This window comes from Microcaecilia unicolor, chromosome 1, assembly GCF_901765095.1.
Source record: "Microcaecilia unicolor chromosome 1, aMicUni1.1, whole genome shotgun sequence".
Taxonomy (NCBI): domain Eukaryota; kingdom Metazoa; phylum Chordata; class Amphibia; order Gymnophiona; family Siphonopidae; genus Microcaecilia; species Microcaecilia unicolor.
The window spans coordinates 168,132,633-168,150,649 of NC_044031.1; the positions used below are offsets into that span (position 1 = coordinate 168,132,633).

The window sequence follows — 18,017 nt, forward strand, 5'->3', positions numbered from 1 at the left end:
AATATGCTTTGTATTTAAATTTGGCAACAGTGCAGGCTAACAAAGGATCCTGTGTAAGTTAAGTGTAGTAGTACACTGTTAGTCAGTAACACTGTAGGTGTTCTCGTCTCTGGTTAGAAGTTAAATAAAAACTAAGGGGCCCTTTTACAAAGCTGCAGCAAACTAGGACAACCTTACGTGGGTCTTTCCCACGCCCTAAAGCCATTTTTACTACAAGGGTAAACCCCCAGTTTCTATATTTTGCGCCAAGATTTCTGTGCAGAAATCGAAGTGTATTTCGGAACAATGCGCATAACCTGATTGGTTAATAAGCCAATCAGCGCTAATTGCCAATTAAGAATTATTGACATTAACTAGAATTTACGCACAAAACTGTCTAGATATATTCTATAACAAGCTGCGTGTAAATTCTAAGTTGCAAAGCTGACAAGGGGGCGTGGCCATGGGCGGGTCATGAGTGTTTCTAAAATCTATGCGTGCTATTATAGAAAACACCTAGTCTGCTCCTAATTTATGCGTTAGCATTTAAACTAGGTTTTACTTTGTGTAATTGCCCGCAATTAAATTTAGTCGTGCATACAGGTGCTCGGCGTATTCTATAAACCACGTATTAATTTAGGCTTATTCTATAAAGTACACCTATATTGAAGCATACATTATAGAATGCACTTAGGCGAATTTCATTTCAGCACCAAATTTTTAGGCGCGATATATAGAATCTAGTCCAAAATGTCCAAATTTCCGATTTTTCTATTAGCTTGTGAGCTCCTATTGCCACCAACGCCTATGTTTACTAAGCAGAGCGCTAGCATTTGTAACGCATGTAAATGGTTTACGCACGTTAAACGCTAATGCGTCCATAGAAATGTATAGGCACGTTAGTGTTTAACGTGCCTTCAATTTACAGGTGCGTTAAAAACGCTAACACACCTTAGTAAACATACCCCCTACTTTGTAAGCAGTAGGGACTCGTGCTCTAATGCCAATGTACTAACCGATCTGCACAGCACTGAATTAAGGCTATCTAAAATGGTGGCTAGCCTTTTAGTGTTTTGTTATTCTGATGAAGATAGTATAAATGCATGTGTTCCATATTTTGGAAGGAGTCTTCTGGCCACTGTTGAAGTGTGATACCTGTAATGATGAATGCAAATGGAAAAAGTGGGATGACAAATGTCACAATGCAGTGGGATGCCAGTCCATTTATGAGAATTGGCAAGGTCAGGGGATCAGAAATGAGGAGGCCTACTGATTACTGTGATGGCAAAATCTTTGAAATCAAATTGATAAAAATTAAGGATGCATCGTTCAGAAAGAAGGCTGAAATATAAAGAGAAGAGCATAATTATCTGTTTACCTGTATGCCTGACAGCAGCCATATCCATTTAACTAAACTTCAATGGATAAACTTACCCATTTATAGTCAAGACTACTATTTGAGTACCTCCTTTTAGACACTTTTTGATAGAATTCACTCAAGGCAGTGTAGAGCAAGAATAATCAAACATAAGCAAATTACCGCAGTAAAATATTCAAATAGCAATGCAATGTATGACACAGTATGCTACATTCTAATATTTAGCAGGAGAAAACAAACTCTTGAAATAATCTAACTCTCTAAAAGGAGTTTGCAAAATGTATAGTTAGTTAGTATGCTACATTACAATGTCGACACAATATGAAATTTAACATGTTACTAGACTGCATAGGGTGTAAGCAAAGATGGAACATATGGATAGATAAGATAAAGTAACAGGAGTAAGAAAATTGTACATGAGGTCAGAAAGGTGCTTGAACATTATCTTGGCTAGGTAAGAGTGGATAAACATGCCTTGCAAGTTAGTTACTTCCATTAAAGGCCTAGTTGAAGAGCCAAGCTTTCACCTGCTTCCTGAAATTGTGTTAAGCAAAGCCTTTCAGGGAGTGAATTCCAGCGTGTGGGGGCTACTGCAGAGAAGACTCGTTAGCAGGTATCACATCGGGTGATATCCTTTGGAGAGGGTGTGGTTAGGGATACTTATTGGGAGGACCTTAGGTCCATGGAAGTGTGTAGAGGGCGATCCTGTTCTTTAAGAACTCTGGGCCATTTCCTTTAAGGCTCTTGAAGATCAAAGATAGTTTTAAATTTAGCCCTGTACTGTACTGGCAGCCAGTGAAGTTTTTGCAAAATTGGTGTGATGTGGTCACGTCACTTACAACCTTTTATTACTCTTGATGCAGTATTTTGAATCAATTAGAGCTAGTGCAGACCCTTTGTAATCAGGCCACTGTAGAGTGCATTACAGTAATCCAGTCTCAATGTTATTATGGCTTGTACAACTGAGACATGATTTGCTCTCTTAATGTAAAGAGAGAGGCAGAGTAGTTGTTGCAAATGACAGAAGCAGCTCTTGAAGGTTGCTTGGATTTGGGGGATCAGAATAAGTGTTGAATTGAGCTGCTTTCCAAAGTTCCTGACTTGTGATTTGAGGGACAGTTCATATTTACAAGATTTTATGTACGTATTTACATGATTTTATATATATACTTGTGTTAGGGACCACGAGAAGCTCGGTTTTACTTGGGTTCAGGCAAAGTTTGTTGTGTTTAGCCCATTTTTGAACTGATTTTAGACAGGTAATCAGTTTATTCAAGGCTGTAGGTAAGTCAGGTTCAATGGATATTAGTAGCTGAATATCATCCACGTAGATGTAGAACTGAGTATCCATTGACCAAATCAGATCAGCTAGTGGCTTGAGGTACATATTGAACAGAATAGGTGACAGTATCGATCCCTGTGGTACCCCACAGATTAGTGCCCATGGTGGCAATGAAGTACTGCCAAAAAGTATGGACTGTTTGACAGATAGGATCCGAACTAAGCAAATACTATTCCATTGAGACCGGTTTCTGCCAGTCATACTAGCATGATATTGTGACCTAGAATGTCAAAAACTGCTGAGAAATCCAGCAGTACTAACTTTGAGGCAAATCCCCTGTTTCTATGAAGATAATAAAATAGGGATACAAGGATTGTTTCTGTTCCATAGCATCTTACAGAAAAGTGCTTTGGTGTTTTGCTACCATTTATGTACTCTTACATGCTCAAGTGGCACATAACCGTGGGTGCCCTGTTACAGAATTTCCCTCTAAATGAATTTGTATAGTGTCTAAATAAGTAAATATCACTGCTATATTGATGCACCTTGGTTCTGCCTCTAGAACACCCTCAGCCCCTCCTAAATCTAAATGGATGACTTTCAGCCCGACATTGAGTAGTCCATTCAAAATATATCCATTAGATGGCACAGAATGTTTTTTTAAGATCGTTATGTGATTAGCATTGGATGCTGACCACATAAGTGCTTTTGAATATTGACCAGTATTTTAAAAAGGCTGATACATTGTACAATTTGTTCAGCCAGCATATTTAAAAATCAGGTTGATGTACAAAGCACACTCCAATATGAACTGAATGAAAGAAGACATAAAGGGACAAGAAAAATCAATCATGTTTGTTCACTCTTGAATCACAGTATAAGTCCTTCTCAAACAGAAGACCAGCTTAACAAATAACTGAGGAAAACAGGGCTAAAAATGGTCACAAGTTGACAGACTAAATAAGCACCCATTTGAAACTCCTGGAACATCTGTAGTATTTGTACAGAGATGAAAAGCTTATTCCTCAAACAAAGAACTTCCAGAAGTGAATTGCACTGCAAATCATAATCTACCCAGTGGAGAACATAAAGGAAAAGGAAACAAAAACATAATGCAGAATATTGTAGTATACAATGTTGACAAGCAGAAAAGTTAATTGTCTTTGGTATAGTTGGTTTAATGGAGACTAGCCAAGATCTACATTACAGTAAACATACTTTTAAGTTGATTCCTGCTATTGGACTATGTTTGAAATCTGATTGTATTTTCATCTGCGAAAGTAATTAATTATTATATCGCTGAATGCAGTTTATACAGAACTAGAAGCTCAGATTGTATACAAGGAAGTTAGTAGCAGGACTAAGGCCAAAAGAAAACTATACAATCAGCTCATGACGTGCTGTTTCTCCCTGCCTGGCACTTTCATTGCCAGTTAATCAATGCTACTCATACTCTGCAGCTGCCTGTCCTCAGTAACATACCTTGCTGATAATGTAGATGGCATCACCACGTTTAAATGTCAATTCATCAGGGTGATCTCCTGAGCAGTCCCACAAGCCTTGATAGAAATTACCATAATCGTCATTTTTATTTCCTATAAAGACAACAGAAAAGCATACATTAAATATCTGAGAATGTAATATTTACATTCGCTATGAATTTAAAAAAAAAACCTGTATAATTGGTTACTCTGTTTTATCTTACAGCAAATAGTATACCTCACTATTGATAGGTGCTCTTCAAGCCCCATTTGGCAGGGGTTGATGCAGTCTGGGGCTCTTTTACTAAGTGGGGCTTACTGCTCGCTAAAGCAGAAGTACCGCCATTTCCAGAACTACAAAAATATTTTTTATTTTTGCAGCGCCTGTGTTTACTCGGCGGTAATCGGGCAGTACTGTGAGCTACCCGGTTATCGCCAGGTAAGTGCTCCCCCCGAAATGGCCACAGATTAGTAAAAAGACCCCTCTATTTTTTAAAGTATAATACATTTTATTGATTTTTTTCAAAAGAGGCTGATACCATGTTAAAAACCCAGCAAGAATAATTTCTAAAAAGATAGCAGCACTTGAAATGCACTGAATTTAGTTTTATCCTAGTGTCATTAGTTGCAAGACTAGGTAGGTGTTGAAGGATCTGTGTGCATACTAAATGCTGCAAAATGAGGGTATATCACATAAATGAAGAGTCATCCATCAAATTGCTCTGCTCTGTAGATGCTAAAGATTATGGAGCAATGCTACTTGAATTTTACTTTAACTAACTTTTCTTTCAGTGTTGTGCTTCTATATTGTCTTGTGGCTGGACTTCCAACACTACAGGCTGTAAATCAGTTTAAGTTGGGTGGGCAAACAAAACTATGAATGTAAAAAGTATTCTTACGGTCAACTCTTTCAGACAGCTATAAATTACTGATAGGAATAAGATCCAAGACTGAACTTCTAGTGAATATGGTTATTTTTACTTGTGTAGACACCCCATAAAGTTCTGCTTTAGGTGGATAACTCTAGTGGCTCCACTTAAAGTATTCTACTGTGACCTGTTTGTACCCCCACAGTTTCCAGACCAAGGGGAGGGACTGGTTAAAAAAGAAAAAAAAAATTGTAAGCCAAGTTTGTGAGAGTTGGTGCACTAATTCCTCTGAAGCAGCTTTATCGTGAAACAGGGGGCCCCTGTTGGGAGTTTAAATCAAGTCTCAAGCTTCAGGTTTTGCCATATGAATGAAGGTTAAATGGGTTTCTTTATCAGATAAGTAGAACTTTAATTCAGGTTATATACACAGTGCATGTTGATGAGCAGAAGACCAGTACTCTTTCACTTTTCGAATGTCTGGTATCATGTTGGTCCTTGAACCTCTGATTTTGAAGCAAATTTCAACAGGAAGTTTTTCTGACCAGTGATTAAATTGAGCACATGTTTGATGCAGGTAATGAACACTGCTCTGCTTCTGAGATCTTTTTCTCTACATGTTTGCAATTTCTTAAGATCAATCAAGTAATCAACCCAGTGCCTGTAGATTCATTCCAAAAACACTTTTTAGAAAGAGTGCATAAAGCTTGTCAAAATCATCTTCGCCTTCCCTATTCTATGACTTTTTACTACTTCTTAATTGCAGAGGAGCAATGTGGATGCCAAAATGATGCAACGCTTTAAATGAGGACCTTTTGCCCTGATGCAGCATGGCGAAACACAGCCCATGTTGGTGTGGGTCCAGTTTTATTACATAAAACACAGATAAGTTTTATGAGTAATAATTGAACTTCGCGGGATGTTTTGGGTGCCCCGTTCGATTATGCCCCTCCACAGGGCCCTTTTACTAAGACTCAATAAAAAAGTGGCCTGCGGCAGTCTAGGCGCATGTATTAGGTGTGCGCCGGGCCAGTTTTTACTGTGTCTGCAAAAGTTATTTTTTTTTAATGTGATGGGAAAAGGGCATGTGGTAAAACTGAAACCAGCGTGTGTCTAAAGTCGGCCTGAGCCCTTAATGCCACCCATTGATCTAGTGGTAAGGGCTCACATGCTATACGTGCAGTGACTGGTCAGCATGCGCCAACTACTGATTACCACCGAAAATGGTGCGCATGGGAGGAAATAAATAAATAATTCATCCAGGCATTATGGGCATGCACCAAATCTGAAATTACTGCCAGGGGGTGCGCTGGCCTGGCGGTAGTCTCATTTGGATGTGTTGCATGTGCGTACCTATCACAGCTTAGTAAAAGTGCCCCTAAGTGTTTTATGCTACTGTTTGCTCTCTGCCTTCAATTTTCTGAGCCTGTCCCTTTTTGCTTGAAGCTTTTTTTTTTTTTTAAGTAAACACAGTTCAGAACCCCCCCCCCCCCCCTATTTTGGCCTGGACCGAGTTATAGAGTGCTGGTGAAGATTGGAGAGAGTGGATTTAATTGCTAGCAGCCCCCCCAGTTATACTGGTCCTGACCTGGACACAAAGAGGATCATAATCGAAAGGGGCACCCAAGTTTTTCTGAGGACGTCCTCGCAGGACGTCCCGGCAAAGGGGCGGGGAAACCCGTATTATCGAAACAAAATGGGCAACCATCTTTCATTTCAATAATACGGTCAGGGATGCCCAAATCTTGACATTTAGGTCGCCCCTAGAGATGGTCGTCCTTAGACTTGGTCGTTTCTGATTTTTGGCAATAATGGAAACTAAGGACACCCATCTCAGAAACGACCAAATGCAAGCTCTTTGGTCATGGGAGGAGCCAGCATTCGTAGTGCACTGGTCCCCCTGACATGCCAGGACACCAACCGGGCACCCTAGGGGGCACTGCAGTGGACTTTAGAAAAAAGCTCCCAGGTACATAGCTCCCTTACCTTCGGTGCTGAGCCCCCCCAAATTCCCCCAAACCCCACAACTGTACACCACTACCATAGCCCTTACGGGTGAAGGGGGGCACCTAGATGTGGGTACAGTGGGTTTCTGGTGGGTTTTGGAGAGCTCACATTTATCACAAGTGTAACAGGTAGTGGGGATGGGCCTGGGTCCGCCTGCCTGAAGTGCACTGCACCCACTAAAACTGCTCCAGGGACCTGCATACTGCTGCGATGGACCTGAGTATGACATCTGAGGCTGGCGCAAAATATTTTTAAGTTCTTTTTTGAGGGTGGGAGGGGGTTAGTGACCACTGGGGGAGTAAGGGGAGGTCATCCCCGATTCCCTCCAGTGGTCATCTGCTCAGTTCAGGCACCTTTTTGTGCCTTGGTCATAAGAAAAACTGGACCAGGTAAAGTGGTCCAAATGCTCGTTAGGGACACCCTTTTTTTCGATTATGGGTCGAGGACGCCCATGTGTTAGGCACACCCAAGTCCCGCCTTCAGTATGCCTCTGACACGCCCCCGGGAACTTTGGTCGTCCCCGTGACGGAAAGCAGTTGGGGGGCACCCAAAATCGGCTTTCGATTATGCCGATTTGGGCGACCCTGTGAGAAGGATGCCCATCTTCCAATTTGTGTCGAAAGATGGGCGTCCTTCTCTTTCAAAAATAAGCCTGAAAGTAATGTATCCAGCAAGAGTAACTCTGCAAGTCAGTGTTACCTCCCTAAACATGTGCCACCAGTCTGCCTAGCAACATATAATAACCCTGTTAGGACCACTCTGGACTGGCTAAGGTTACATTTATACAAATCAAGATCTTGGTTATAAACTGTAGTTCTGAAACTGGCACAGATCTGCACAGCAATATGTAGATTAACTCCATGAAGTTTTAATATGTTCTAGCATGTATGTTTGGAAGTGTTCATCATCATCAAAAAAATTCTTTCCAGCTGTTTGGTTAGTGGGCAAATTAAGAAAAAAAATAAACTCAATAACTTATATATGTCAATTATTTTGAAAAAGTACAGATTGCAAAGTAACTAGATTACCAATTTACTAGTGACTGTTCAATTTACTTAGTCAATGTGATAGATCCCCTTCTAAAAACTCAGATTTTAAAATATATTATTGTTAGTTTCAGCTTGGGATAGGAAGCTCCAAATCAACAGCGACATATACTTCATCTGTAAACTCATCCTTCTAATAGCATAAGCACAATGGATGCACTGTGTTGAAACTGCCATACAGACCATTAACTGATTGATTATTTAACGCTTCTTTTTCTCCGTAATGCCACAGTAACTGAGTAATAAATTCTGTGTTGTATGCTCACCATACAGCATGCATCTTTTGAGAGGCACAAAACAGCTGAGGACACTGGATGCTTTTGTTACAGTTAGAGCCATTTCCTGTTTTTAATTCTCTGATAATTGGGTTATGATGAGTTAACTCAAAAAGAATGTCAGGAACACTAATAAGATAACCAATTCCCATCCTATGTACAATAACCAGATAGCATGTGTACACACTCATAATTTGCATTTAAATGTCATTTTTTTTTCATCCTGATTTGAGCATAAATATTACTGAGGTATCTTGGATCAAGACTGTCATCTTGGTTTTGTTATATGATCTTTGAACAGCAGGCTCACTGGGTATTCCAGCACTTCACTAGTCATATTTGCATATCATTAGCAAAGCTAAAAGCATTATGTTTAGTTTACAAATGATTCTGGATTGATTATCTTGCTCAGTTACAAAATACCATTTTATATTTTAAATAAAAGCTATTAGTATTATTGTAGCTTAAGAAGTGGTGTCATGGCTTGGGGATGCTTTAGGTGTGGTATGGGGTATCTTGATGTGTGTGTATGGCAATATGTGGGGAGATGGAGGGAATGTGTGTACGGGAGGTGTTTGGGGTGTGTGTATATTTGGGAGTGTATGTGTGGTATGTTAAGATGGGGGATATGTATTTGAAGAGTGGATATGGTTTGAGGTATATGTTTTGGTAATTTAACAGCTGTGTATCAGGGAAGATTGTAGTCTGTGTCTTTTTGGGTCCCATGGTTGTTTGTTTAGGTGAAGATGTGATTGTGGGGGTGTAAGGGGGTGGAGGTATAGCTGGGGCAGGTATGTATATAGAGGGGTATGTGCGTGTGTGCATGTAAATGTGTGGTTTGGGGGGTGATGAAGTAACTTCAGAAGTGTTGTGGGCAGTGGTGTAGCCAGACAGCCAATTTTGGGTGGGCCTCAGCTTAAAGTGGGTGGGCACAAAAGTTTCTCTGTTGTGCCCAACCCTGACCTTAAAATATAAATACATAGCTAATAAGGATCCCCCCGGCTCTGTCGGCTGAGGACTTTCTCAGAAGGTGGTCAGAACTCCCTTTTACCAAGCTTCGCAGGCAACAGCAACGTCCTTAAGCCACTGATGCCAGCACCCCACATATACTTAGATGTCAGTGGCTCGAGAATGCTGTCGCCGACTGCACAGCTTGGTAGAAGGGAGTTCTGGCTGTCTTTGGAGGAGGTCCTCAGCTGGGGAGGCTTGGAATCCCTACCAGCTATACAGCAAGGGTCAGGAAAGGTGTTAGACATGTTAGAGCCCAGATCAGAAAATAAAGGAGGGCCCCTCCTCCCTGCCTCCCCTCCAATTTCTCCAAATGCCATTACTATCACACTGACAGACCCTCACCAAATACAGAACAAGGGATCACAAATTAGAAATACAAGTATTTAGACAAAAATTGAACTGGGAATTCCAAGAAGTTAAACTTTTTTATATTGTGGACTTTCAACATTGGAATGTTCTACCATTGAGAATAAAGGAATTACAAATCATAGGCGCTCAAAACAATTTTATTTCAACAGGCATATGTAGATGTCTGATGTAGTTGTGAAAGGTGAGCGTATATCATCTATACTAAGAAGAGATACTTCATTTTATAGTTTTTAATGTATAATTGTTTTGTGTGGTGTACATTTGATCATGTATGTGACAGTTATAGTCCAAATACATTTTTAAAATAAATACTTGCAACACTGGAGAAATAAAACCAGAAATGAATTTCCTCTTCTGCCGAACACAGTACAAAGACATTTGCTATGCACATTTCCCAAATCTAACATATTCAATTTAAAACATTCAAATTTAAAATGCTTTTTTCTACCTTTGTGGTCTGGACATTTTATTTTTCGATCATGTTGGTTCCAGTTTCTCTTTTCTGCTTTCCTGTCTGTCGTCTGCTAATTCTCCTTCAAGTTGCTGCTGTCTATTTGTCTTTTCTCCTCTGTCCTGTCTATTCCCTCTTTACACCTGCCTCTGACATATTGATTGTTTCTTTTTACTTCTTTCCTGTCAGGTTCTCAGGTTCAGAGCCCGTGGGGCCGGGCTCTGGAGCAAACGTGAGCCCTTGGGCTGCTGACGAGGAGCGACAGCAGCAGGCAAAACCCACCAACCAACGCTGGGCAAGCACACCGGCACCGGCAGGGACTGCAGGCACCGCCCAGCGAGCCGGAACACATGGACTGGAATCCCCCGGACTGGAGGACACAGGACTGGAACACTGGACTGGAGCACACCGGACTGGTCCACACAGCTTCACCTGCACTTAGCTACTAAGCCCCCCAGAAGTTGAGCTCCTGGGTTCGAGTAGCCGACAGGACTTACTGGATACCGGATGACATAGGGACCAGGACTGGAAACAGAAGTGCTCCTAAACCTAAACTGATCTACGTGCTCCCAAGCCCTAAACCAGCAGGAGTGTTCCTAACAGTAAACTGACAAAAGGACTTCCTAAGCCCTATACTAAACAGGAGCTCCTAAGCCCTGCTCAAGCAAGGGACTTCCTAAGCCCTAAACTAACAGAGCAGGGAACTAAACACAAAGCTAACACAGGTGCTACTAAGCACCAAGCTACAAGCAGAGCTCTACACTAATAAGCTAAACACAAAACTAACAAGCTACCTAAGCACTGCTCTAGCAAGCTAGATACAACTAACAAGGTGCTTCCTAAGCACTACTCTGGCAAGCAACCAGAAGAGCTCCTAGCACTAAAAGGGAAGACAGGGGAGCCACAAGGAAAAAGCAGTGAAGCTAACACATAAGCCAAAAGTGCTTCTAAAGCACCAAACACCAACAGCAAAGACTGCAATGCTCCCAATAGCACAAACACCAGAAGTACTTCTAACAGCAAACTCTGCAGTGTTCCTAACAACACCAAACCCTGAAGTACTTCTATCAGCAACAGAGCTTCCAAAGCCCTACACACAGCAATGCTTCCAAAACCAAGAGGGAAAAGCAAGAAAGCTAAGCACACAGTCACCAGTGCACACTGCACTAACACTAACCTGGCCCTTAGCAAAAGCAAGCAGGGAAACTAGACACAAGGTCAGAAGTGCACACTGCACCACCCTACCTAAAGCAAACACCACTGTTGCAAAGGCCCTGAAGGAAACACCACCACTTCCTTATCAAGGCCCTCCCTGATGATGTCACACTCCCTAGACCTAGGCAAAAGCACACTGACCCAGAGAGGCCCAACCCACACCAATGCAAAACCGTGAAACACTTGAAGCCAGTACACCCAAAGAGAGGTAGAACAACTCAGGCAACACACACACAGGTGCAGTATAGTGAAACAATTAGAGCCATGCTGCTGGAAGCTGCCAGCACAGAGAGACAGAGCCAGCTCAGAAAGGACAGAGAAAAGAAACAGAAACCAGCTAAGAAGCTGACCCCCAGGAAAGAGGTAAGTTTGAGAGGGGTTCAGACCCCAATCATAACATTTCCTCTCTTTTCTTTTTCTGCCTGTCAACTCAAATTTCACCCTCTCACCATTCTTTTCTTTTTTTACTTTTCACCTACCTATCAAATTTCCTTCTTCTCCTCTCACCCACTAGCTCTCCCACTCCCCATCTCACTTCTTTCTCAGCCCTCCATTTCCTTTCATCTTTAACCTACTCCCCATTACCATATTTCTACCCTCTGTAATCACTATCCTTTCATTCATTTCCTTGATACCCCCTCTTCTTCCTCCTCTTGACCTCTCCCACATGTTTTCACCATTCCCTCCACCCTTCTAGTCCAGAATCAGATCACTTTTTCTCCCCTCCCCACTCTATTAGCTTGACATCTCCTTGTCCCTCCTCTCTTCCCTCCTGCCCTCTCCCTCCTGGCCCATCATTTCTCCCATTTTATTCCCATGGACCCTGCTGCAGATAACTCGAGCTAATCTTTAGTAAAAGACCCCCTAAATGGGGAATTTCAAGAAGAAGCATGCTCAAGGATGAGTTAAGGAACTGATTGAGACTTTATCCACCGACATTGTGTTTTTTAATATATTTTTCTTTTGTCTTTTCCACAGTATATATTTATGGGAGCATCACCATATAAAGATGTTTTTAATTAAAGATTCTCGAGGTGTGAACTTGTAACTTTTTCAGGATTTTGAGTGCTCTTATTTTTATGTGTCATTCCAATGAAAGCTTTGGGCATTTTGCCAACCCCCTTCCACCAGAACCCCTTCAATTTACTATCTTTGTATCTTTTTATCTGTTTTTTATGTACTCCATCCAGGGCCAGTCATACCTTGCTATAGGTGGGCTGCCATACTAGTGCACAGGTCCATCAACCATGAATTAAAGTTTCATTTTCCCCATACTGTTTCCAGCAAAATCTAATGCTAAGACTGCAAATTTGAAAAGAACTTGGAAAACCTGTATATGGGGAGTACTAATATAATCAATAACTCATCTCTGCAGCTACAGATATAAATCTTATGGACAGACCTTCATATATTTTTTCAGTTCTCCTCCTTCTCAAGCTCAAGATTCAAGTCCTAATTCCATTGTTATAGAGGAACAGGAGGTTGCTTTTATACAGATTTGCATAGTTGCCTTAGAGTATTTCTATTATCTTACCATGTTCTTCAACTTGTATTAATAATTTTCTGTACTGAGTGAACAAACTGAGAATCTAGCCTGTTACTTCCATATGTACGTTATAGCTGTCATTATAAGTGCACATAAAATTAATGAGATCTCCTTTATTCCATGTTTTTAAATAGCTCCTCAAAAATAAATATACCATCCTCATCTCAAAGTTGTCCTACCAAGCAAAGCTCTGATTCCCACCATCCACTTATCTCTGAATGAAACACGTGCATTGGGATATTAGGATTATCCCTCACATGTGAGATGGGGAAAGAAGAGCACATTCTCTGTACAGTGACCATTATTCCTTAATCATGTAAGCCAGTACTTAGCATTTGTCTTTGAAAGGAGGCACTAAGGTGGAAAAGCTGGGAGCCCCATAAACCCACATGATGTTCTAACTGGTGCCTGGCTAACAAGGAAGAAATATTCATTTATGCATGAACATTTTCTATTTCAGCCACCCAGTAATATCCTGTCAGCCAAGGGAGAGCCATTTCTCCTCTTATCTTAGGGGCCCTTTTACTAAGGCACGTAGGCACCTATGCGCGGCCAACATGCATCAATTTGGAACTACTGCCCGGCTACCACGAGCCCCAGGCGGTAATTCAATTTTTTACGCACGTCCGATACGCACATTCAAAAATATTCTTTATTTTCTACCATGTGGCACTAACCGGGCGGTAATCGGCAGTGTACGCACGCTGACGATTACTGCCCGGTTAACATGTGAGACCTTACCACTAAGTCAATGGCTGATGGTAAGGTCTCAGTCCCAAAATGGACATGCACCAATTTTTATTTTGCCGCACATCCATTTTTGGCAAAAAAAGGCCATATTTGCAGGTGCGCTGAAAAGCGGACCTGCATGTGTCCAATACATGCGCCTACAACAGCGCAGGCAGTTTTTTTGTGCACCTTAGTACAGGGACCCCTGAGTCTCTAAAGAGTGTTCAGTTTCATTCATGGCACCATAAATTCACTATTGATTTCACTATTAAGTTTCATAAAGAATCTGTTGGGCAGTGTGTAGTGTATAACTGAAAAAGGTATATAAGTCTTGGTAATAAATTCATTGCTAGCATTGTTATGTGCCCCACCATGAGAGCAACAGGCCTGACCATCTCTTCATATCTTTGCAAATTTGCCCATCATATTGGCATAATTAGCCCTGTAAAGCTCTCCAATCTCAATATGGATCTCTGATATTTAAAATCCTTATTAACTCATGCAACTCACGCTCTGAAGTGCAGCATTTATGCCTGCCATAGACATGGCATATGTGGGTGCATCTGAATGTATCTAGAACAGAATCTGGGTGCACAGATCCCAATAAAGAATTCCTGCTTAGTGGCTAACATTTTGGCACCTTTTGGCACACTTTATAAAAATACCCCTCATATGACTGCTGTACATTGTTTTGAAGATTTGTGACAGTCTGTAATTGATTTGTTCTCTAAAGATATACTAAGAACATAAGAATAGCCATATTGAGGCAGACCGGTGGTCCATCTAGCCCAGTATCCTGTTTCCAACAGTGGCCAATCCAGGTCACAAGTACCTGGCAGAAACTCAAAGAGTAGGAAGATTCCATGCTACCAATCCCATGGACAGCAGTGGCTTCCCCAGCAGACTATTGACTTTTTCTCCAGGAACTTGTCCAAATCTTTTAAAAATCCAGATAGGCTAACTGCTGTTACCACATCCTCCGGCAGCAAGTTCCAGAGCTTAACTATTCATTGAGTGAAAAGATTTTCTGCTTTTTGAAAGAGTAAAAAATTGATTCACTTCTATTCATTCTACACCACTCAGGATTTTGTAGACCTCAATCATATCTCCCCTCAGCCATCTCTTTTCCAAGCTGAAAAGCCCACACCTATTTAGTCTTTCCTCATATGAGAAGAGTTCCATTCCCTTTATCATTTTGGTCACTCTTCTCTGAACCTTTTCTAATTCTGCCATATCTTTTTTTGAGAAATGGTGACCAGAATTGAATGCAACACTCAAGGTGCGCTCGCACCATGGAGTGATACAGAGGCATTATACTCCAATCCATTCCATTGCTTATATACTGCTTAAATCAACCAAGGAATCAAAGCAGTTTACATAAAATGTACTAGATTAATAAAAAAAATTCTTAATACCTATCAAACAAATACACTTTAAATACTAAACTTTAAATAATTTGGAATTATTTGGATAAAAACAGGAATAGTATTCCAAATCTTACAAGACTGATAAGCAAAAGAACTATCGTGTATACTTTTATATCGCACACTTTTGGCAGAAGGAAAACCGAGTCTTAGAAAAGAGGTAGAGTGAACTATCGCGCTACCAGAAGGGTTCATTAGTAACTGACTGTGAGAAAGTGGGAAACTACCTGTGAAGATCTTATAGACTAAAAAAGCCACTTTAAAATCCACCCACACTTTCACTGGCAATCACTGAAGTTCTCTCAAGATAGGTGACATGTGATCATATTTCTTACATCCAAATATCAATCTAGCTACAGCGTTCTGCAGTTAATTGTAATCTATTTAATAACTGTTGATGTATACAAACATACAGAACACTACAATAATCTATGAGAGAATTATCATTTGTACTAACATCCAAAACTGTTCTGAAAAAAGAAAGAATGCACTGCCCGTAATTAAAGAAAATTGTTTTACATAGGGTATTTATCTGATTTTTCATATTCAATAGTGTATCAAGTACCACACCTAATACCCTTGAGGATGTTTCAAATTTTAGGTTCTCTCCTGAATCTCAAGTAATAGTTTTGGCATAGCCAAGAATGTCTCGCAAAAATAATGTAATTTTGTTTTATCTGTATTAAACTTTAAATAATTTTCAGATGCCCAATTTTGTGTTTTAGTTATACAGCCCTATATCAATTTGTACCCCTCTTCAAATCCTAAAATGATAGGCACTAATATAAAAATGTCATCCAGATAGGATACGTGGAGGGGCATAATCGACGGAGATGACCATCGCTAAGGGCGCCCATCTCTGAGGACGTCCCCGCGAATGGGCGGGGTATCCTGTATTGTCGAAACAAGATGGGCGTCCATCTTTCTTTTTGATAATACGGTCGTGGAAGCCCAAATCTCAACATTTAGGTCGACCTTAGAGATGGTTGACCTAAATGTTGAGATGGGTCAACCTTAGAGATGGGCGACCTCGGTTTTCACCGATAATGGAAACCGAGGACGTCCATCTCAAAAACGACCAAATCCAAGGCATTTGGTCATGGGAGGAGCCAGCATTCATAGTGCACTGGTCCCCCTCACATGCCAGGACACCAACCGGGCACCCTAGGGGGCACTGCAGCGGACTTCACAAATTGCTCCCAGGCCCATAGCTCCCTTACCTTCGGTACTGAGGTCCCCAACCCCCTCCCCCACTCCCCACAACTGTACACCACTACCATAGCCCTTAGGGATAAAGGGGGGCACCTACATGTGGGTACAGTGGGTTTCGGGTGGGTTTTGGAGGGCTCACATTTACCATCACAAGTGTAACAGGTGGGGGGGGGGGGGTAGGCCTGGGTCCGCCTGCCTGAAGTGCACTGCACCCACTAAAAACTGCTCCAGGGACTTGCATACTGCTGTGATGGAGCTGGGTATGACATTTGAGGCTGGCATAGAGGCTGGAAAAAAATGCTTTGTAATTCTTTTTTTGGGTGGGAGGGGGTTGGTGACCACTGGGGGATTAAGGGGAGGTTATCCCTGATTCCCTCCGGTGGTCATCTGGTCAGTTCAGGCACCTTTTCGAGGCTTGGTCGTGAAAAAAAAGGGACCAAGTCGGCCAAATGCTCGTCAGGGATGCCCTTCTTTTTTCTATTATTGGCCGAGGACGCCCATCTCTTAACCACAACCCCGTCCCACCGTCGGTATGCTGCCGACACGCTCCTGTGAACTTTGGTCAACCCCACGACGGAAAGCAGTTGAGGACGCCCAAAATCGGCTTTCGATTATGACGATTTGGGTGACCCTGAGAGAAGGATGCCCATCTCCTGATTTGTGTCGGAAGATGGGCGCCCTTCTCTTTCGAAAATGCCCCGTTGGTCTTATTTACCATTCCATTTCCTAATGATTCCTAGCATCTAGTTTGCTTTTGGTTGCCACTGCACACTGGGCAGATTTCAGCGTATTGTCTACACCTAGATCTTTTTCTTGGGTACTGACTCCTAATATGGATCCTAGTATCAGGTAATTATGATTTGGATTATTCTCCCCAATGTGCATCACTTTGCATTTGTCCACAGTAAATTACATCTGCCATTTGGATGCCCAGTCTTCCAACTTCTTAAGGTCTTCCTGCAAATGTTTCACAGTCCACATGTATTTTAACAACTCTGAATAGTTTTGTGTCATGTGCAAATTTTAACACCTCACTTATCATTCCAATTTACAGATCATTTTAAAAAATGTTAAATATAACTGGTCCCAGTACAGATCCCTGCGGCACTCCACTATTCACCCTCCTCCACTGAGAGAAATGGTCATTTAACCCTACCCTGTTTTCTGTCCAATAACCTAGTCCTAATCCACAACAGAACATTGCCTCCTATCCCATTACTCTTTAATTTTCTCAAAAGTCTCTCATGAGGGACTTTGTTAAAAGTTTTCTGAAAATCTAAATACACTATCAGGCTCATTTTTGAAAGAGATGGATGTCTATCTTCCGACATAAATCGGTACTTGTATGTCCATCTCCCAGAGACGTCCAAATCGGTATAATCGAAACCCGATTTTGGACATCTCCAACTGCATTCCATCGCAAGGACGTCCAAATTTCAAGGGGGCATATTGGAGGCGTGGTGAAGGCGGGACTTGGGTGTGCCTAAGACTTGGACGTCCTTGAGCCATAATCGAAAAAAGCAGAGACGTCCATGCCTAACACTTGGACATTTTCACCCTGACGTGTTTTTCTTTCGAATAAGGCACAAAAAGTTGCCCGAAATGACCAGATGACCACCGGAGGGAATCGGGGATGACTTCCCGGTACTCCCCAAGTGGTCACTAACCCCCTCCCACCCTCAAAAAACATGATTAAAAATATTGATTGCCATCCTCTATGCCAGCTTCAGATGTCATACTCAGGTC

The 18,017-nt window shown here is 41.6% G+C and overlaps 1 protein-coding gene across 1 annotated transcript in view; it reads right to left on the bottom strand.

Moving 5' to 3' along the window:
* The window catches only part of SKAP2 (src kinase associated phosphoprotein 2), a 479,896-nt gene that overhangs the window by 80,667 nt on the left and 381,212 nt on the right, over nucleotides 1–18,017 (bottom strand). Inside the window, exon 11 of the mRNA XM_030202306.1 lies at nucleotides 4,122–4,234. Coding sequence (XP_030058166.1) covers nucleotides 4,122–4,234 — 113 coding nt within the window. The remainder of the gene's footprint in view (nucleotides 1–4,121; nucleotides 4,235–18,017) is intronic.